The following is a 22432-nucleotide window of genomic DNA, read 5'->3' as shown; positions in this document are numbered from 1 at the left end:
AAGATCGCCGGTGACCTTTACAAGATCGCTGGTGACCTCTACAAGATCACCGGTGACCTCTATAAGATCACCGGTGACCTCTACGAGGTCACGGACGACCGGAGCGCCGCAGCGATTAGTTTGACCTCGATCACTCAAAAGCCGCCTTCGACAACATTGCGAGATACGCATCGGGCGGCCAAGGTCAAAGTTCGGCTCTGTGGTGGATTGAGTCGTACCCCCCCCCCCCCCGTACGAGCGTGACCTCTGCCCGTGCCGAGTTGACCTACCGCAGGGGCGCGTCAACGGGCTCCATCGCCGTGGGACCAGTCCGGGCGATGAGGGAGGCACAGGTGCCGTGCACTTTAAAACGAACCCCCACATCCCGATAGAAAACCTCGTCCGCTGTGCACCCACAGGGTGGTGGTGTGGAGGCCTGGAGATGCTGGAGGTTTACACCACCACCACCACCGGCGGAGTCGTCGTAGTGATGTTGGTGGTGTTTTGTGTTCCACAGCTGCGGTTCTTTCACCGTGGTGGCATTTCAGAGCGCTTCGTACGCACGCAACGCGTACGGTACGTGGACATTGGACTTCTTTCGCACCGTATGTAGCCAACCGCGCTGATTGGAGATGCGGGGGAAGGACAACAAACAACGCAACAACAAGAAGCAGTTCTAGATCAATGCGATTGTCAATCTAGAGGATGAATCACAGCCCCCAGTAGCTTCCCAATATCGGAAGGCAGAGCGTTCCAGACGGCCACACGTCATTGTAGCAGCGGTCAGCGCAGAGCGAAACGCGGCCACGGACCGGCGGAGGGAGAGGCCATCACCACCCCAGGGTACAGTATATATCGTACAGTGTATAACGCACGTGGTGAGAACATCGCGATTATATTTCATGCGGTCGTTTGATTTCATCGTTTGTAATATTCTATGTTCCTGGCAGACACACACAGAGCATCGTGTCGTCAACCAGACTGATAATAAATATCTCCCGTGACCCCAAGCCCAGGTGCTTTGCTTTGTCGCTTTTGTGATAACCGGCGGCTAAGGGACCGGCCATAAATGACGTCACGCACCTAGGGTGGGGTGGGGTCGGACATTTGTGACGAGGGGGGAGGAGGGGTTTGAGAAATGTGACGTCACATCAAAATGTGTAACTTTAAATAAATATAGACAACACGTTCTACTTAGTTAAACAGACTTCTTAATTTTCGATTTAAAGCTTCTTTCGTGACTGCAGGGATTCACTTTACATTGGAGGGGGGTCGAGGGTGGGGTATTCATGGGTCAGGGCCCCGACCTAGAATTTTGGCTCGCATCTAGCTGCCCAATGAGAAAAGGGAGATATTCATAGTTCAGGGCCGCGCTCACGAGTCTTGGCTCGCATCTAGCTGCCCAATGAGAAAAGGGGGTATTCATAGTTCAGGGCCGCGCTCACGAGTCTTGGCTCGCATCTAGTTGCCCAATGACAAAAGGGAGTATTCATAGTTCAGGGCCCCGCACGCGAGTCTTGGCTCGCATCTAGTTGCCCAAAGACAAAAGGGAGTATTCATAGTTTATGGCCCCGCACACGAGTCTTGGCTCGCATCTAGTTGCCCAATGACGAAAGGGAGTATTCATAGTTTAGGGCCCCGCACACGAGTCTTGGCTCGCATCTAGTTGCCCAATGACAAAAGGGAGTATTCATAGTTCAGGGCCCCGCACGCGAGTCTTGGCTCGCATCTAGTTGCCCAAAGACAAAAGGGAGTATTCATAGTTTATGGCCCCGCACACGAGTCTTGGCTCGCATCTAGTTGCCCAATGACGAAAGGGAGTATTCATAGTTTAGGGCCCCGCACACGAGTCTTGGCTCGCATCTAGCTGCCCAATGAGAAAAGGGGGAGTGGTTATTCATAGTTCACGGCTGCGCTCACGAGTCTTGGCTCGCTTCTAGCTGCCCAATGAGAAAAGGGGGTATTCATAGTTCAGGGCCCCGCACACGAGTCTTGGCTCGCATCTAGTTGCCAAATAAGAAAAGGGATTATTCATAGTTCAGGGCCCCGCACACGAGTCTTGGCTCGCATCTAGTTGCCCAATGACAAAAGGGAGTATTCATAGTTTAGGGCCCCGCACACGAGTCTTGGCTCGCATCTAGCTGCTCACTTTACATTGGAGGGGGGTCGAGGGTGGGGTATTCATGGTTCAGGGCCCCGACCTAGAATTTTGGCTCGCATCTAGCTGCCCAATGAGAAATGGGGGTATTCATAGTTCAGGGCCGCGCACGCGAGTCTTGGCTCGCATCTTGTTGCCCAATGACGAAAGGTTGTATTCAATATTTATGGGCCCCGCACACGAGTCTTGGCTCGCATCTAGTTGCCCAATGAGAAAAGTTGGGTTTTCATAGTTTAGGGCCCAGTACGCGACTCTTGGCTCGCATCTAGCTGCCCAATGAGAAAAGGGGGTATTCATAGTTTAGGGCCCCGCACACGAGTCTTGGCTCGCATCTAGTTGCCCAATGACAAAAGGGAGTATTCATAGTTTAGGGCCCCGCACACGAGTCTTGGCTCGCATCTAGCTGCTCACTTTACATTGGAGGGGGGTCGAGGGTGGGGTATTCATGGTTCAGGGCCCCGACCTAGAGTCTTGGCTCGCATCTAGTTGCCCAATGGGAAAAAGGGGGTATTCATAGTTCAGGGCCGCGCACGCGAGTCTTGGCTCGCATCTAGTTGCCAAATGAGAAAAGGGAGTATTCATAGTTCAGGGCCCAGCACACGAGTCTTGGCTCGCATCTAGTTGCCCAATGACAAAAGGGAGTATTCATAGTTTAGGGCCCCGCACACGAGTCTTGGCTCGCTTCTAGCTGCTCACTTTACATTGGAGGGGGGTCGAGGGTGGGGTATTCATGGTTCAGGGCCCCGACCTAGAATTTTGGCTCGCATCTAGCTGCCCAATGAGAAATGGGGGTATTCATAGTTCAGGGCCGCGCACGCGAGTCTTGGCTCGCATCTTGTTGCCCAATGACGAAAGGTTGTATTCAAAGTTTATGGCCCCGCACACGAGTCTTGGCTCGCATCTAGTTGCCCAATGAGAAAAGTTGGGTTTTCATAGTTTAGGGCCCAGTACGCGACTCTTGGCTCGCATCTAGCTGCCCAATGAGAAAAGGGGGTATTCATAGTTCAGGGCCGCGCTCACGAGTCTTGGCTCGCATCTAGTTGCCCAAAGACAAAAGGGAGTATTCATAGTTTATGGCCCCGCACACGAGTCTTGGCTCGCATCTAGCTGCCCAATGAGAAAAGGGAGTATTCATAGTTCAGGGCCGTGCACACGAGTCTTGGCTCGCATCTAGCTGCCCAATGAGAAAAGGGGGTATTCATAGTTCAGGGCCGTGCACACGAGTCTTGGCTCGCATCTAGTTGCCCAATGACGAAAGGGAGTATTCATAGTTTAGGGCCCCGCACACGAGTCTTGGCTCGCATCTAGCTGCCCAATGAGAAAAGGGGGTATTCATAGTTTAGGGCCCCGCACACGAGTCTTGGCTCGCATCTAGCTGCCCAATGAGAAAAGGGGGTATTCATAGTTCAGGGCCCCGCACACGAGTCTTGGCTCGCATCTAGTTGCCCAATGACAAAAGGGAGTATTCATAGTTTAGGGCCCCGCACACGAGTCTTGGCTCGCATCTAGTTGCTCACTTTACATTGGAGGGGGGTCGAGGGTGGGGTATTCATGGTTCAGGGCCCCGACCTAGAGTCTTGGCTCGCATCTAGTTGCCCAATGGGAAAAAGGGGGTATTCATAGTTCAGGGCCGCGCACACGAGTCTTGGCTCGCATCTAGTTGCCCAATGAGAAAAGGGAGTATTCATAGTTCAGGGCCCCGCACGCGAGTCTTGGCTCGCATCTAGTTGCCCAATGAGAAAAGGGAGATATTCATAGTTCAGGGCCCCGCACGAGAGTCTTGGCTCGCATCTAGTTGCCCAATGAGAAAAGGGAGATATTCATAGTTCAGGGCCCCGCACGAGAGTCTTGGCTCGCATCTAGCTGCTCGACACTGGTGGGGGGGGCTGGGTTATTCATGTCCCAGGGCACCCCCGCGTTCGCGTGACGTCACAGCGCAGCGATGAGCACAGACGCCGCCGATTGGCTCCAGGCTCCAGTGCTCCAGTGCTCCAGGCTCCAGACTCCAGTGCTCCAGTGCTCCAGTGCTCCAGGCTCCAGGGCTCCAGGCTCCAGGATCCAGGCTCCAGGCTCCAGTGCTCCAGGCTCCAGGGCTCCAGTGCTCCAGTGCTCCAGACTCCAGTGCTCCAGAGCTCCAGTGCTCCAGAGCTCCAGGCTCCAGTGCTCCAGGCTCCAGACTCCAGTGCTCCAGTGCTCCAGGCTCCAGGGCTCCAGGCTCCAGGATCCAGGCTCCAGGCTCCAGTGCTCCAGGCTCCAGGGCTCCAGTGCTCCAGTGCTCCAGGCTCCAGACTCCAGTGCTCCAGGCTCCAGTGCTCCAGTGCTCCAGGCTCCAGGGCTCCAGGCTCCAGGATCCAGGCTCCAGGCTCCAGTGCTCCAGTGCTCCAGTGCTCCAGGCTCCAGGGCTCCAGTGCTCCAGGCTCCAGTGCTCCAGGCTCCAGTGCTCCAGGCTCCAGACTCCAGTGCTCCAGTGCTCCAGGCTCCAGGGCTCCAGGCTCCAGGATCCAGGCTCCAGGCTCCAGTGCTCCAGGCTCCAGGGCTCCAGGCTCCAGACTCCAGTGCTCCAGTGCTCCAGGCTCCAGTGCTCCAGGCTCCAGTGCTCCAGTGCTCCAGGCTCCAGTGCTCCAGGCTCCAGACTCCAGTGCTCCAGGCTCCAGTGCTCCAGGCTCCAGACTCCAGTGCTCCAGTGCTCCAGGCTCCAGGGCTCCAGGCTCCAGGATCCAGGCTCCAGGCTCCAGTGCTCCAGGCTCCAGGGCTCCAGTGCTCCAGTGCTCCAGGCTCCAGGGCTCCAGTGCTCCAGTGCTCCAGTGCTCCAGTGCTCCAGGCTCCAGGGCTCCAGGATCCAGGCTCCAGGCTCCAGTGCTCCAGGCTCCAGGGCTCCAGGCTCCAGGATCCAGGGCTCCAGGCTCTCTCCACTGCGGCGTGGACGAGGGGAGAGTCGAGGAGGCGGTGATGATGGAGGAGGAGGGGGGGGGGAGGAGTCTGAATGGAGGAGGTGGCGCTCGCAGCCCCCACCCTCAACCCCCCCCCCCCACCCCCCACTCTCGCCCCCCCCCCCTCCCTCTAACCCCCCTCCCCTCTCACCCCCTCCCCTCTCACCCCCCTCCCCTATAATTTTTTTTCACCCCTCCCCCTCATCCCCCCCCCCTCATCCCTCCCCTCTGACCCACAGACAACCACACACACACACCAACACACACCAACACACATACACCACACCACACACACTACACCACACACACCACACACACCACACCAACACACACCAACACACACCACACACACCACACCACACACACTACACCACACACACCACACCAACACACACCAACACACCACACACACCACACCAACACACACCAACACACACCAACACACCACACCACACACACTACACCACACACACCACACCAACACACACCAACACACCACACACACCACACACACTACACCACACACACCACACCAACACACACCAACACACACCACACACACCACACCACACACACTACACCACACACACCACACCAACACACACCAACACACACCACACACACTACATCACACACACCACACCAACACACACCAACACACACCAACACACACCACACCACACACACTACATCACACACACCACACCAACACACACCAACACACCACACACACCACACACACTACATCACACACACCACACCAACACACACCAACACACCACACCACACACACTACACCACACACACCACACCAACACACACCAACACACACCAACACACACCACACACACTACATCACACACACCACACCAACACACACCAACACACCACACCACACACACTACATCACACACACCACACCAACACACACCAACACACACCAACACACACCACACCACACACACTACATCACACACACCACACCAACACACACCAACACACCACACACACCACACACACTACATCACACACACCACACCAACACACACCAACACACCACACCACACACACTACACCACACACACCACACCAACACACACCAACACACACCAACACACACCACACACACTACATCACACACACCACACCAACACACACCAACACACCACACCACACACACTACATCACACACACCACACCAACACACACCAACACACACCAACACACACCACACCACACACACTACATCACACACACCACACCAACACACACCAACACACCACACACACCACACACACTACATCACACACACCACACCAACACACACCAACACACCACACCACACACACTACACCACACACACCACACCAACACACACCAACACACACCAACACACACCACACACACTACATCACACACACCACACCAACACACACCAACACACCACACCACACACACTACATCACACACACCACACCAACACACACCAACACACCACACACACCACACCACACACACTACATCACACACACCACACCAACACACACCAACACACCACACACACCACACCACACACAATACACCACACACACACCACAAACACACCACACACACCAACAGACACACCACACACACCAACAGACACACACCACACACACACCACACAAACACACACACCACACACACACCACACACACCACTCATACCAACACATACCACACACACCACACACCAACACACCACACACACCACACATACCAACACACACACTACACACCCACACTATACAACAACAACAACCGCCATTGGCCACTAAGTGGCGGTGACGTCACCACGACGCTTGTGCCAGGCCAAGTGCACCTTGAGGCCACGTGAAGTGTCGAACGCCCGCTGGCAGGAGGTCACGGGGCAGACCCAGCAGGTGCCACGGGTCGACTGACCGAGATGACCGAGATGACCGAGATGACCGAGATGACTGGCTGATGCACCACCTGTGCCCCCTACTGTGCCAACTTGCTGTGCTTTAGCCACCCGGCGCTCCGCTCGTTGTTGTGAGCGTCGCTCCTCCGCCCTCCGTTGTTGTTGGAGGGCGACTGCCCTCATTACTTTGATAGTGAATTGTCTTTGAGCTGTACGCCTTATGGCGTCATCTGGTCTAGCACCAATTGAGACTAGGCTCAAAAGAAAGCTGTCTCTGGTGTGGACCAATCAGTTTCAAGGGCAATGCATCAAACTATCAGAGTGTTTTTTTTTTTGCATTTTGACTGCAAGCACTGTGGTTAATGCAGTTACATGAATCCTCGTGAAAAGGTTTCAGTTTTGTTGCCAGAAAAAATGGGAAAAACCCCTATTATCATATTTTGGTACTGGCAAAGCAGGTCTAATGATGTAGCTGAGGCTAGGCCATCGTGGGCTTGAATGGGGTCCTGGGTGTACACCCACCAGCGAAATGGAAGAATGACAGGTGCATTTCACAGATGACAAGGCGATGGTTAGTGGCAGGTCAGCTCCACGGTAGGTCCTGGTGTTAAGGACATGGGCCCGCATCCGCTGATCCGTCACGATGTAGTCCAGCAGATGTTCTTGCTTGGACCCAGCGTGCAACCTTGATGTTGTGTGGATGCGCTGATGCCGGAACAGCGGGTTGGTAATTACAAGCCCATGGGCTCCACAAAAGTGTTGCAGCCACCTTCCTATTGAGCTGATCTGCCTCTCACTCTCTCTCTCTGTCTCTCACTCTGGCTCACTCTCTCTGTCTCTCTCTCTGTCTCTCTGTCTGTCTCTCTCTCTGTCTCTCTCTGTATCTCACTCTCTGTATCTCTCTGTATCTCTCTGTATCTCTCTCTGTCTCTCTCTGTCTCTCTCTCTGTCTCTCACTCTCTCTGTCTCTCTGTCTCTCTCTCTGTCTCTCTCTGTCTCTCTCTCTGTCTCTCTCTGTCTCTCTCTCTGTCTCTCACTCTCTGTATCTCTCTGTATCTCTCTGTATCTCTCTCTGTCTCTCTCTGTCTCTCTCTCTGTCTCTCACTCTCTCTGTCTCTCTGTCTCTCTCTCTGTCTCTCTCTGTCTCTCTCTCTGTCTCTCACTCTCTCTGTGGTTCCATCAGACGTGGCTGAGGCTGACCGTGCTGCCTCAGGACTGAGAGGTGCCTCTTCCCGGAGCCCGGCCCAGGTGGAGGTTTCCCTGGAGGAGGACGATGCCGACGATGCCGACGACAGCGACGACGACGACGACGATGATGAGAGCGGTGAGGCGGTCCCCGACTTTGCGTCTCGTTCACGGCGCTCGGCTCATCGGCCAGGAGGCATCTCCGGCGACAAGAACGCCGCGTCCGTGAGCTCGCGGCGAGTTCTCACGTCACGCGCGAGCAGCAGTAGGAGATGATGCTCGCACTTGCGTTGAACTTCCATCGCACCGTACGTAGCGAACAGTGCTAATCTGTGGGTCTCTGTGTGTGTCTCTGTGGGTCTGGGTGTCTGTGGGTCTCTGTGTGTGTCTCTATGGGTCTGGGTGTCTGTGGGTCTCTGTGTGTGTTTCTATGGGTCTGGGTGTCTGTGGGTCTCTGTGTGTGTCTCTATGGGTCTGGGTGTCTGTGGGTCTCTGTGTGTGTCTCTGTGGGTCTGGGTGTCTGTGGGTCTCTGTGTGTGTCTCTATGGGTCTGGGTGTCTGTGGGTCTCTGTGGGTGTCTCTGTGTGTCTGGGTGTCTGTGGGTCTCTGTGTGTGTCTCTATGGGTCTGGGTGTCTGTGGGTCTCTGTGTGTGTCTCTATGGGTCTGGGTGTCTGTGGGTCTCTGTGGGTGTCTCTGTGTGTCTGGGTGTCTGTGGGTCTCTGTGTGTGTCTCTATGGGTCTGGGTGTCTGTGGGTCTCTGTGTGTGTCTCTATGGGTCTGGGTGTCTGTGGGTCTCTGTGTGTGTCTCTATGGGTCTGGGTGTCTGTGGGTCTCTGTGTGTGTCTCTATGGGTCTGGGTGTCTGTGGGTCTCTGTGTGTGTCTCTATGGGTCTGGGTGTCTGTGGGTCTCTGTGTGTGTCTCTATGGGTCTGGGTGTCTGTGGGTCTCTGTGTGTGTCTCTATGGGTCTGGGTGCTAATCGGAGGTGCGGGGGAATGACGACAAACTGAACACAACAACGACAACAACAAGAAGCGGTTCTAAAGAATTTAGTTTGTCAATATAGACCATGATGATAGAAAAGTGGCGAAGCTCCCAGTGGCTCCGGGAACAGTCGTCATCGTTATAATCGTCATCGTTATAATCGTCATCGTTATAATCGGATCGTTATAATCGTCATCGATATAATCGGCGTTGTTCTGACCGACATCACAGATGCCGGGAGGCCGCCGGGCCCGGCGCTCCGGGGGGCCGCGTCCAGCCAGGCCTCCAGCCAGGCGTCCAGCCAGGCCTCCGGTGGGTGCCCCCGCTCGCCCCTGCGGGCTCGCCCCTCCGCGGCGAGGAGACGCCACCACGACTCCTCCTCCTCCTCCTGCTCCTCCTCCTCATCGTCATCGTCGTCATCGTCGTGGTCCGCCAGCGGCGACGACGACTTGGTGTGCGAGGAGTGTGGGATGTGCTTCGGGGATCCCCTCTTCTTCGACCGGCACCGGCGGCTCCACGGACGATCGGGGAGCAGCACGGAGCCGCCGCCGCCGCCGCCCGGTGGCGGTGACGGTGGCCGCCCCCCCCCGGGAGAAGGAGCTGCCCCCATCGGAGTCTCCCAAGCGGAGCACAATTCCAGGGGGCCCGCCGGGAACGAGCCGGAGCGACCGCTTCTGCCGCATCGTCGGCATCGGCGGCATCGGCATCGCGATCCTCATCATCGGTGTGACCCCTGCCGCCGCCGCCGCCGCCAGCAGCGGCGGCAGCGGCAGCAGCAGCAGCAGGAGCAGCAGCAGCTGCAGCGGGCGACGGTGGAGTGGCTGTGGCAGTGCAACGAGTGCAAGTGCGGATTTCCCACCATCGCCGTGCTCAAGCGACACCTGCGGGCGCACGACGACGACGGCGCCGACGGCACCGGCACCGTGCGGGGCGAGGCGCCGCAGCAGCAGCAGCAGCAGCAGGCGCACTTCACCATGATCGCCTACGCCGGGCACGGGCGCCTGTGGACGCCGGCCCCGGGAGTCGGCAAGGACGCGGGGACGGGGGCGACGGCGCGGGGACGGGGGCCGGGCGGTGGCGGTGGTGGTGGCGGTGGTGGTGGTGGCACCGGTGGAGCGAGAGACGGAGGGTCGGAGGCGCTGGTGAAGCTGGAGGGCGTGGAAGGGGAGGACCGAGGTACGCTGGTGGTAACGCCGGGAGTGTACTGTGGGTACGCTGGTGGTAACGCCGGGGGTGGTGACGGGGCGTGTCTAACGGCTACCCCCCCCCCTACCCCCCCTACCTCCCACCCCCCCTACCCCCTCTACCCCCCCTACCCCCTCTACTCCCCCTACCTCCCGCATGCCCCCCCCCCCCAGCCCAGGGGCACCCCTCGGAGACAGGGCCGCCCCCCCCAGGGGGAGCGGGGGAGGGGTCGGTGGTGGGGGCCGGCGGCTGGGGCCCACAGCCGGTGCCGGCAGTCGGCAAGAGCGGTGAGACCCACTCTGCCCTGTGCTTCTCTCGGCAAAGTCACGTGGGTAGAAGTGAAATGATATAAAACAAAACAAACCGCGACGTTTCGATGGCAAGACAAACGGTGGAGTGGGCGAGAGAGCTGCCGTGGCAAGAGGTTATATAGGTAGGAAAGGGGGGGGGGCCAAGGGGGGAGAAAGGGGGGGGGGGGGTAGGGGAATGGGGGGGGGGCTGTGTGAGCGCTAGGGGGAGAACAAGTGAGGCTGGGTGGGGGAGTAGTGGGACACGGCGGGGAAAGTGATTCGGAAAAATCTACCAGTACCCAGCGGACAAGATGGAAACAACCGCGACAGTGAAGGCTTTATCTTCTTGGTTCTTTCGGTAAAGTCACGTAGAATGGAAACAATCAAAAAATAAAAATAAAACATAATATAATTCTCACGACCAGGTCTTCACCTGATGACGGCTGCTTGCGTTGTGGCCGAAACGTCGTGAGAATTATTTTATTGTGTTTTATTTTATAATTTTTTATTGTTTCCATTCTACGTGACTTTACCGAAAGAACCAAGAAGATGAATCCCTGCAGTCACGAAAGCTTTACATCGAAAAGTGAAAGCTTTACCTGGTTAATAACATCCTTCCAATGGTTGCTCAACTTGTATCCATCTTCTCGGTTGAAGTTATGTTTCTATATCTGGATGGCTTCATGAACAAACCTTTGATGGTAGCCCGAAGGTTTGCAGAGTACCTTGGTCTCTGCAAAGTCAATATCACGCGAGCCCGCAGCGTTGTAGCAGTGGTCAGCCGCGGCAGAGGTGTTGGTTCTGCCGTGTTGCAGATCTGCTTTGTGTTCGCGGACACGGTCCGAGACGTGTCGTTTCGTATCCTCAATGCGACTGCTACCGCAGGTGCCCCTCAGTTTGTAGACTCCGGGGTATTGCATGTCAGCAATGACCCCCTTCATGGATGGGATCAGATCACGGATTGTGTGTGTCCTGTCTTGATTTGAAACGTCGTGTTTTCTTTTACTCGATAATTTTTTCAATCTACGTGACTTTACCGAAAGAACCAGGGATTCATCTTCTTGGTTCTTTCGGTAAAGTCACGTAGAAGGGAAGTAATAAAATAATAAAAATAAAACATAATAAAATAATTCTCTCGACGTTTCGGCCACAACGCAAGCAGCCGTCCTCAGGTGAAAACCAGGTCTGTCGGGGAGACAGCGTCTGAATGAAACAGCACACGAGCTTGGAGCGTGTATATAAGCTGGGATGGGAGGGGGGGAAAGAGCGCTTCGACAAAAGAATTTGCATATCAAGAGGAATTTAGCATATTTATGGGAAATGCAGGTATGTGATTAGTACTACTTATGCCCGTGCATTATGCAGGATTAGCAACATCAAAGGGAGGGGATATGGGAAATGCAGGTGTGTGAATAGTACTACTTATGCCCGTGCATTATGCAGAACCAGGGAGTTTGTGTCCACCGTATTTAATTCTCCAAACCAAACCGGCCGACCCCGGGTCCCGCCGGCAGGCAGGCGACCGCCCATGGCGCTGACGCTGCCCCAGTGCCTGCAGATCATCGCGCTGCTGGACCGCCGGTGGTCGCAGGACTCCATCGCCCGGCTCTTCGGGACGTCGCAGTCGCGAGTCTCGCGCATCAACTGCAGCCGCCGCCTCATCCTCGACGCAGCCCGGGAGAAGGGGGGGGGCACCGGGGGGGGAGACTCCACCACCGCCGCCGCCACCGCCACCACCGCCGCCACCACCGCCACCACCGCCACCACCGCCGCCACCACCGCCGCCACCACCGCCGCCACCACCGCCACCACCGCCACCACGGCGGCGAGGGACGGCTGTGGCGGCGGCGCCGCGTGGCAGTGGCGCTGTGACTCGTGTGGCGAGCGCTTTGCGCTGGTGGCGCACCTCAAGGCCCACCGGCGCGCCCGCCACGGCGCTCGCCGGCGAGGGGCCCGGGGAGGCCGCGAGGGTCGGGCGGCCGAGGGGGCGGTGCCGGTGCCGGCGCCGCAGTACACGCTCGTCTCTAACTTTGGGCCGCGGTGGTGGGGGGGGGGGCGGCGCTGGCGGCCTCGGGGCGCCGGCGGCGGCGGCGGTGGTGGGGGGCGAGGGGGACGCGGCCGGAGAGCGGTGGCAGCGGCAAGAGGGGAAGGAGGAGGAGGGGGGTGATGAGGAGATGTCTACAGACAGCTCCTCTTCCCCGAGCGGCGTGCTCACAGAGAGGGGATCCGGCAAAGTGAAGGAGGAGGTGGAGGAGGAGGTGGAGGAGGAGGTGGAGGAGGGTCGCTCCATGCGGACGACGGTGGCGGTGAAGGTGGAGCGCCAGGACGACGGTTACGGTGAGTCTCCGTCTCGCGCCACGGTGGCTACGAGATGTTGACTACCTCGCCTGGTGTGCAGGAGGTCGTGGGTTCGATCCCGACCCTGACGCCACAGTGGCTACGAGATGTTGACTACCTCGCCTGGTGCGCAGGAGGATGGGAGGGACAGACGGACGGAGCAGATTGTGGTGGAGGTGGTGGTGGTGGTGGAGGTGGTGGTGGAGGTAATGGTGGTGTTGGTGGTAGTGAAGGGGGTGAAGGTGGTGGTGGTGGTGGAGGTAGTGGTGGTGTTGGTGGTAGTGAAGGTGGTGGAGGTGGTGGTGGTGGTGGAGATGATGGAGGTGATGGTGGAGGGGGTGGTGTTGGTGGTAGTGAAGGTGGTGTTGGTGGTAGTGAAGGTGGTGGAGGTGGTGGTGGTGGTAAGAGGTGGTGGTGGAGGTAGTGGTGGTGTTGGTGGAGGTGATGGTGGAGGTGGTGGTGGAGGTCGTGGTGGAGGTCGTGGTGGTGTTGGTGGTAGTGGAGGTGGTGGTGGTTTTGGTGGTGTTGGTGGTAGTGAAGGTGGTGGTGGTGGTGGTTTTGTTGTCGCGTTTGCGTCATGGGCTTCTGTCTGGCTGCTGCTGCTGATGGTGGTGGTGCTACTACTACTGCTGCTACTACTGCTGCTACTGCTGCCGCTACAGACGTGGGAGAGGCAGAGGCGATGTCGATGGTGGTGTTGGGTGGCGGCGGTGGCCTCCCGGTGAAGGAGGAGGTGATGGAGGAGGTGGTGAAGGAGGAGGTGATGGAGGAGGTGATGGGGGAGGTGGTGATGGGGGAGGTGGTCAAGGAGGAGGAGGTGGTGAAGGAGGAGGAGGTGGTGAAGGAGGAGGTGATGGGGGAGGTGAAGGAGGAGGTGATGGAGGAGCAGCAGAGGCCTGCGGAGGTGGTGGTGGAGTTGGAGGACACGACGAAAGGTGAGCCCAGCCCTCACGGGACCCTGTGCCCCCCCACGTCCATAGCAGTAGCATCAGTAGTAGTAGCAGCAGTAGTAGCACCAGAAGTAGTAGCAGCAGTAGTAGCACCAGAAGTAGTAGCAGCAGTAGTAGCAGCAGCAGTATTAGCAGCAGTAGTAGCACCAGAAGTAGTAGCAGCAGTAGTAGCAGCAGTAGCAGCAGCAACAGTAGTAGCAGTAGCAGCAGTAGCAGCAATAGTAGCAGCAGTAGTAGCAGTAGCAGCAGTAGCAACAGCAGTAGCAGCAATAGTAGCAGCAGTAGCAGCAGTAGCAGCAATAGTAGCAGCAGTAGCAGCAGCAGCAGCAGTAGTAGCAGTAGCAGCAGCAGCAGTAGCAGCAATAGTAGCAGCAGTAGCAGCAGCAGTAGTAGCAGCAGCAGCAGTAGCAGCAGCAGTAGTAGCAGCAGTAGTAGCAGCAGTAGCAGCAGTAGTAGCAGCAGTAGCGACACCGGCACATCCAGACGGCCGCCACATCCACAGGCTGTGCCAGGCTCAACTTAAGAGAAAACGTTCAAGTCCGAGTTCTTGCTACCAATGTCTAGACTTTTACACTTTCCTTAGGCACCGAGTGTCGTACAGCCGGATCATCGCCCCCCCCCCCCCTCCTCCCGTAGGCGACGACGAGGGCGGCCACGCTTGCCCCGACTGCGGCCGCCGCTTCGGCAGCCGCTCGAACCTCGTCAAGCACCGGCGCTCGCACTGCGTCCAGCGTTCGTTCCGGTGCGGCGGCGGCGGCGGTGCCACCGCGACACCTCGCCGCTGAGCTCATCGACACGGAGCGGCGTGAAGCATCGTCGCGTGGCGCTTTCAGATTGCGCTGCTTTTGCGGCCGTCTGGAACGCGCTCTTCCTTCCGATGTGAGGAAGCCATTGGGAGCTGTGCACTTTAAAATCCTTCACCTGGATTGACAAACTCATCTCTTCAGCACTTGGTGTCGTGTTTAGTGTGTTGTCCTTTCCCCCCCCCCCCACACCTCCGATTAGCGCGCTTGGGCACGTACGGCGCGAAGGAAGTTCAACGTACAGACACCGAGACCCACAGAGACCCACAGAGACACACAGAGACACACAGAGACCCACAGAGACACACAGAGACCCACAGAGACACACAGAGACCCACAGAGACCCACAGAGACCCACACAGACCCACAGAGACACACAGAGACACACCGAGACCCACACAGACCCACAGAGACACACAGAGACCCGCAGAGACCCGCAGAGACCCACAGAGACCCACAGAGACCCACAGAGACCCACAGAAACACACAGAGACCCACAGAGACCCACAGAGACCCACAGAGACCCACAGAAACACACAGAAACACACAGAGACCCACAGAGACCCACAGAGACCCACAGAGACCCACAGAGACCCACAGAGACCCACAGAGACCCGCAGAGACACACAGAGACCCACAGAGACCCACAGAGACACACAGAGACCCACAGACCCCCCAGGGACACACAGAGACACACAGAGACACACAGATTATCAAGGTTGGCTACGTACGGCGGTGCGAAAGCAGCTCAACGGACATCTAGAAATTCACAGCCACGGCCACAGCAGCAAGGAGATCGTAGCTTTGACGCTTTCGTGACTGCAAGGATTCATACTCTTAGTTCTTTCGGTAAAGTCACCACGTAGGTAAAAAATGAAATTAAAATTAATAAAAAATAAAAACAATAAAACCACGACGTTTCGGAGGCAACACAAGCTTCCGTCTTCAGGTGAAACTTCTCTCCACTTGATACAGATTTTTTGCTGTGACAGTTTCACCTGAAGACGGAAGCTTGTGTTGCCTCCGAAACGTCGTGATTTTTATTGTTTTTATTTTTTATTAATTTTAATTTCATTTTTTACCTACACGGTGACTTTACCGAAAGAACTAAGAGTAGCAAGGAGATCGTTGGCCGAATCATCTTTTCTCGAGCGACGTTGTTGTTGTTGTTCTTCAGCGTAGTTGAACGTTGGTGCTGTGGGGTTTCTGGACCGGCCGTAGCTCCCCTGGGACGTACCGCAGCGGACGATGCAGGCGGCGACGATTGGACAAGTGGAGAATCCGGGGTGGACGTGACGGAGGTCGTGGGGTCAGGATAAAGTTGTACACAAATATGTAAATAATTTTTTACTCTAAACCGAAAATGTAAATAATACGAATGTGTGGATCATGTCGCCGCAAAGGGAATGAGTATTTAAGCAAAACCCGCGTCCGGTTCAAACGCAGATTGGCGCGCTCTTCTCGTTAGCGAGGGTTTGCGTGCGCTGCGAGCACGTAGCCGAGTTGGGTGCTAAACACACGGGGCGCTTGAACATTAAACTCCGGCGTGATTAGCTTGTTGGACACGCGTGTTCGGCCGCAAGCCGTCTTTCAACGCGGAGGCGACGTGGAACGTGGATCGTTTGAGCGATTGTGAAAACAGTGGGTTTCTAACCCTTTCTGGAAATAAACGCCAACACGCGCACGGCCATTGCGAGGCCTCATCAAGTCTGCTTTAACCGAACGCAGGACTTGTGGGATAACGCTCTGATAACACTGGTCAACAACAACAAAAAAATCTCCTAATCTCAGCTTGTTACCTGTATAAAAGACACCTGTTCACAGAAGCAATCAATCAATCAATCAGATTCCAAACTCTCCACCATGGCCAAGACCAAAGAGCTCTCCAAGGATGTCAGGGACAAGATTGTAGACCTGCACCTATTTACGAATCGTCTCGGGTGTGGACCAATCAACTTCAAGGACAGTGCACACACATTATCAGAGTTTTTTGTTTGCATTCCGACCGCAGGTATTCTGGTCTATGCAAACATGACTCCTTGTAAAAAAACGTGTCAGTTTTGTTGCCAGATAAAAGGGTAAAAAAACAATTATTATATTTTTTACTGGCAAATGAGGTTACAATGGTGTGGATGCTTGCCCCAAGCTCTCATACTCTGATGGTGCATTGCCTTTGAGTTGTGCGCCTTTTGGCGTCATCTGGTCCAACACCATGTGAGACTAGGCTCTAAGGAAAGCTGTCTCGGGTGTGGACCAATCAACTTCAAGGACAGTGCATATCATTATCAGAGTTGTGTTTTTTGTTTGCATTATGACTGCAGGTATTCTGGTCTATGCAAACATGACTCCTCGTAAAAAAAGGTGTCAGTTTTGTTGCCAGATAGAAGGGTAAAAAAACAAATTATCACGCTTTTTGTTGTCGTTATCATATCCTCAAATCTTGTAACTCAATTTGAACCCGCTTCCCAATGTGGTATCGACTGCAAACTTGGCATACTTAAGTCATACTGATGACAACACTATATTCTATCATTAAAACATTTATTTATTTTTAAACGTTCTTTTTCACACGTTATGTTTCGGCTTGGGTCTATAATTGTCCACGCTCAACTGATGTCGGCTGTAATTGCCCACGGTCCTAGAGTCACGAAAGCTTCAAATCTAGAATTGTCTCAGTGTGTGGACTATTCAGAGTGCGGGCAACAGACCCGATTGAGATGTTGGCACTCAGCTGTGTGACGTGGACGGTGAATGTTCGGGGGGTGCTAGGTCGTGATTTCGGGTACGCGAACCTCCTAGGATTATTGCCAGAGAGGCCAAATCCGATTCTTAAAGGTAAAAAGCCTGTTCCTAACTCGGCGGTGGCGAGATGTTAACTACATCGCCCGGTATGCTGGAGGTCGTGGGTTCCATCCCGACGCCTGCTGCTGTATATTCGGAGTTTGCGTGTCTCTCTCTCTCGCCTCGTGGTCGCGTGGAATTTTCTCCGGGTCCTCCGTTTCTTTCCCTCCCGCCATGCGACTCGATCAACGGCAACAAAAACCCACAACAGGGGGTGGTGGCAATGGGAGGCGGCGTTTATCACAAACATCACACGAGCAGAGCTACTCCACACATCGCGGTGATAATCGTTACTACCGTATACGCTAAATGACGACGACGACGATAAACAGGTCCCTGCGGGGTGGGCTGGTAGGAACGAACAAATGAATGGCTATAATAAAATGAAATGGCGGGGGTACGATACGAAGGGAGAGTTTGAGGCCTAGTTCTAGGCTTTAGGCCTAGCTGTAGGCTTTAGGCCGCTGTGAGTTAATTTTTAATTTAAATGTTTTAATTAAAAACTATCTCAGGGAATTATAAGGGAATGTTACACTTGTTTAGCCAGGGAAGCCTCACCGAGTCTAAAGGTTTTTGTAGGGTCCTGCCAAGTGTTTGCAGTAGGGGGCGATGTTGCTACACCTAATCGGACATCGGACGGACGGACGATATAATCTATTGTAGGCTGGTTCACTTCGTTCCTACCGGTATAATGAGCTCCTCCAAGCAAAGCACAACAGGGCATGGCTGGTGGCTATTTCACAAAAAACTCACGACATCGCGAATAAGCAACTCCAGCCTGCGTTTCTCCCCCACCGCGCCGAGGTGGTGGTGGTTGTTTTCAGAACGCGAATCCGATATCTGCAGCAACGCGATGAACGTCGTGTTAGGGAAGGCGTTTTTAAACGACACGGATTGGATCCAGAGATTGTAACGCGAGTAGGGAGAAGCGGTGGCATCGTCATCGTGAACACGCGCGAGGCATCGGGATGCTGCTGGATACTTCTAGACGCGACACTACCCACGCATCTCGCGTGTTATCGCGAACGATGCTTTGCTCCCTGTATTATAGATTATAACGCGACTTTTACATAACGCGCTGTTCTTTAGTAACGCAACAACCGCCGGCTACAGGAGAACCAGACTGTACGTGGAAGATCCAAAGCAGCAATGGCCTGGCTCCGTCGTAGTGTATAGTAGTGTATAGTGTAGTGTAGTGTGTAGTGTGTAGTAGTGTATAGTGTAGTGTGTAGTAGTGTATAGTGTAGTGTATAGTGGTGTGTAGTAGTGTATAGTGTAGTGTGTAGTAGTGTATAGTATAGTGTAGTGTGTAGTAGTGTATAGTGTAGTGTAGTGTATAGTGTAGTGTATAGTAGTGTATAGTGTAGTGTAGTGTGTAGTGTGTATAGTAGTGTATAGTAGTGTATAGTGTATAGTAGTGTATAGTAGTGTATAGTGTAGTGTATAGTAGTGTATAGTGTAGTGTAGTGTGTAGTAGTGTATAGTGTAGTGTAGTGTGTATAGTGTAGTGTATAGTAGTGTATAGCGTAGTGTATAGTAGTGTATAGTGTAGTGTATAGTAGTGTATAGCGTAGTGTATAGTAGTGTATAGCGTAGTGTATAGTAGTGTATAGCGTAGTGTATAGTAGTGTATAGCGTAGTGTATAGTAGTGTATAGCGTAGTGTATAGTAGTGTATAGCGTAGTGTATAGTACTGTATAGCGTAGTGTATAGTAGTGTATAGCGTAGTGTATAGTAGTGTATAGCGTAGTGTATAGTAGTGTATAGCGTAGTGTATAGTAGTGTATAGCGTAGTGTATAGTAGTGTATAGCGTAGTGTATAGTAGTGTATAGCGTAGTGTATAGTAGTGTATAGCGTAGTGTATAGTAGTGTATAGCGTAGTGTATAGTAGTGTATAGTGTAGTGTATAGTAGTATACTGTGTAGTAGTGTATAGCGTAGTGCATCAACATCATCATCCCAATCCACGGGCTGGGCACAGAGAGCCCTGCAGGTGTCCACTGCACATTCCGTCGTGTGTTGTGGTGGCCACGTCTGGCACCAATCGCTTGCGATGTCGTCGTCTAGACATCGTCTGTGAGCTCTTCGTCTCTTTCCTGTTCCTTACAAACTTTCCCCGAACAACAACAACAACACTTTCAGAGACATCACAGATCGCGACGATTCGATCGCAACCCCCAGGCGACCGTCATCAGGTGAGAACTGCTGAACTAGAGGAGAGATCTTCCGTGGCACGAGGTTATACATCACAAGAGATCATCAGGTACGAGCTGTACCACCCGGCTTCGCCCGGGACTTGGATTCACCACGCCCCGCCGCCTTTGTCTCCCAAGTGGCGATGTTCACACACAACGCACCAGTTACTTGTTTGAGGCTGAGTCGACCTAGGAGAGGCCCAGGACCGGTTGAAATAATCGTCACCAGTGGTGGCCGTAAGCGGGAATCGAACTCGGGTCGCCGTGCTCGTAGCGTTGACCGCTACACCACCGCTCCCCACACAACAACAACAACCGCCATTCAATTTCGATTTAAAGCTTTCGTGACTGCAGGGATTCATCTCCTTGGTTCTTTCGGTAAAGTCACGTAGAAGGGAAATAATAATATAATAAAAATAAAACATAATAAAATTTCGATTTAAAGCTTCTTTCGTGACTGCAGGGATTCATCTTCTTGGTTCTTTCGGTAAAGTCACGTAGAAGGGAAATAATAAAATAATACAAATAAAACATAATATAATAATAAATAATGAAACATAACAAAATAACATAATTCTCACGACGTTTCGGCCACAACGCAAGCAGCCGTTCTCTTCACCTGAGGACGGCTGCTTGCGTTGTGGCCGAAACGTCGTGAGAATAATATTATTTTGTTATGTTTTGTTTTTATTATTTTATTACTTCCCTTCTACGTAGCCGCCATTCACCGCTAAGCGGCGGTGGCATCACCACACGCACACAGCCACGCGATCGGCAACTTCTACCTCGCCACTATCGGCAGCGTGTCGTGGCGTTCACTCGCGACCGGCTCCCAGCGCCGGGGGCGCCCCCTCGCTCTCGTGCTTCCTGGCGTGCACCTTGAGGTACTCCCGCCGGGTGAAGCGCTTGCCGCAGTCGTCGCAGGCGTACGGCTTCTCTCCCGTGTGCGTGAGCCCGTGCACCTTGAGGTACTCCCTGCGGGAGAAGCGCTTTCCGCACTCGTCGCAAGCGTGCGGACGCTCCCCCGTGTGCGTGCGCCGGTGCTCCGTCAGGTCATAGCTCTGCGTGAATCCCCGGCCGCACTCGGCGCAGACGTGAGGCCTCTCTCCCGAGTGCGTGCGGTAGTGCATCCGCAGCACGGAGCTCTTGGCGAAGCGCTTGCCGCACAGCTCGCAGGAGAAGGGGCGCTCGTCCGAGTGCGACCGCCGGTGGTTCTTGAGGTTGCTGTGGTGGGAGAAGGCCCGTCCGCACTCGGGGCAGGCGTGCGGACGCTCGCCCGTGTGCGTCCGCGAGTGGACCTCCAGGCCCGAGCGCTCGGCGAAGCGCTTGCCGCAGGCGGGGCAGGCGTGCGGACGCTCGCCGGTGTGGGTGCGCGCGTGGGCCGCCAGGCTCTGGCGGTAGGAGAAGCCCTTGCCGCACACGGGGCAGACGTGCGGCTGCTCCCCCGAGTGCGTGACGGCGTGACGCGTCAGGCTGAACTTGCTCGAGAAGGATTTGCCGCACTCGCCGCACTCGTGCGTCCTCGCGGCGGCAACGCCGCCGCCTCGCTTCCTCCTCTTCCGCTCGCCGTCGTCGCCGTCGTCGTCGTCGCCTTCGCCGGTTTCCGTGAGACACAGAAATAAACGGCGACGCCGGCGGTGGTTAACGTGCGCCGGGGGCGACGCGGATCGATCGGTTAGCGGGAGTGGCGCGACGGTGGCTGGGAGATGTTAACCAGCTCGTGTGGTCTATCTTGGTTCTTTCGGTTAAAGTCGTCACGTAGAAGGGAAATAATTAAATAATAAAAATAAAACAGAATAAAATTCCGATTTAAAGCTTTCGTGACTGCAGGGATTCATCTTCTTGGTTCTTTCGGTAAAGTCATCACGTAGAAGGGAAATAATAAAATAATAAAAATAAAACATCATAAAATAATACAATTCTCACGACGTTTCGGCCACAACGCAAGCAGCCGTCCTCAGGTGAAGAAAGACAGCGTCTGAATGGGCACCACCAAGCTTGGCAGCGTATATTTAAGCTGGGTTGGAGGGGATAAGGGGCGCCTTGACAAAGGAATTTGCATATCAACAGAGGAATTTAGAATATTTATGAGAAATGCAGATATGGGATTAGTCACTACTTGTGGAATGCGTAGGAGGTGGGGGGGGGGTTTCAAAGTCATATTATGCCCGTGCATTATGTAGGATTAGCAGCATCAAAGGGAGGGAGTAGGGTTAGCAGTAATAGAGGGAAGGAGTTTGAATAGTAAGGGGCTGCAGCAGCTATACCACCACGTAAAAAACTAAAATATAAACTACATCAGTATCATCAGTATACTAAATATACTCTGCAATAAGCTGAGCTACTAACAGTAAGTCATACATTACAATTCTATGTCGCAAACATATAACTGTAGGCATATTATATTTAACGTGGCGCTGCACTCTGATGTTGTAGGAGAAAACATTTATTACAAAGTCTATTTATCTTCTTGGTTCTTTCGGTAAAGTCACATAGAAGGGAAATAATAAAATAATAAAAATAAAACATAAAATAATACAATTCTCACGACGTTTCGGCCACAACGCAAGCAGCCGTCCTCAGGTGGAGAACAGGTCTGTCGAGAAGACAGAGTCTGAATGGAGAACAGGTCTGTCTTCTCGACAGACCTGTTCTCCACCTGAGGACGGCTGCTT

General features: G+C 54.4%; 2 protein-coding genes and 1 long non-coding RNA gene across 5 annotated transcripts in view; 2 read left to right on the top strand and 1 right to left on the bottom strand.

Annotated features, from left to right (window-relative positions):
- The first annotated feature begins 317 nt into the window (after positions 1-317).
- Positions 318-12869, top strand: LOC144949976 (uncharacterized). The gene is made up of 7 exons (XM_078879966.1): positions 318-332; positions 4073-5129; positions 8171-8311; positions 9388-10332; positions 10515-10628; positions 12146-12734; positions 12851-12869. Exons 1-7 carry the CDS (start codon positions 318-320, stop codon positions 12867-12869), a joined length of 2880 nt encoding a protein of 959 aa, XP_078736092.1.
- Positions 12870-13812: 943 nt separating this feature from the next.
- LOC144949926 (uncharacterized) overlaps positions 13813-22432 on the top strand; it is a 12144-nt gene continuing 3524 nt past the window's right edge. The window contains exons 1-2 of one of the 3 annotated variants that reach the window (XR_013640326.1): positions 13813-13903; positions 14555-14797. This is a non-coding gene — a long non-coding RNA (uncharacterized LOC144949926). Of the gene's footprint in view, positions 13904-14554; positions 15679-15903; positions 16711-22432 lie in introns of those variants that run through there. The other 2 variants (XR_013640325.1, XR_013640327.1) reach the window with 2 other exon arrangements.
- Positions 20406-22432, bottom strand: part of LOC144949975 (uncharacterized) — a 31776-nt gene continuing 29749 nt past the window's right edge. The window contains exon 9 of the mRNA XM_078879965.1: positions 20406-21348. Coding sequence (XP_078736091.1) covers positions 20573-21348 — 776 coding nt within the window. The 3' untranslated portion in view covers positions 20406-20572. The remainder of the gene's footprint in view (positions 21349-22432) is intronic.

Source organism: Lampetra fluviatilis, chromosome 55 (assembly GCF_964198595.1).
Source record: "Lampetra fluviatilis chromosome 55, kcLamFluv1.1, whole genome shotgun sequence".
NCBI lineage: Eukaryota > Metazoa > Chordata > Hyperoartia > Petromyzontiformes > Petromyzontidae > Lampetra > Lampetra fluviatilis.
The sequence above is the reverse complement of the archived record's forward strand: the minus strand, read 5'-3'. Positions and strand labels throughout refer to the sequence as shown.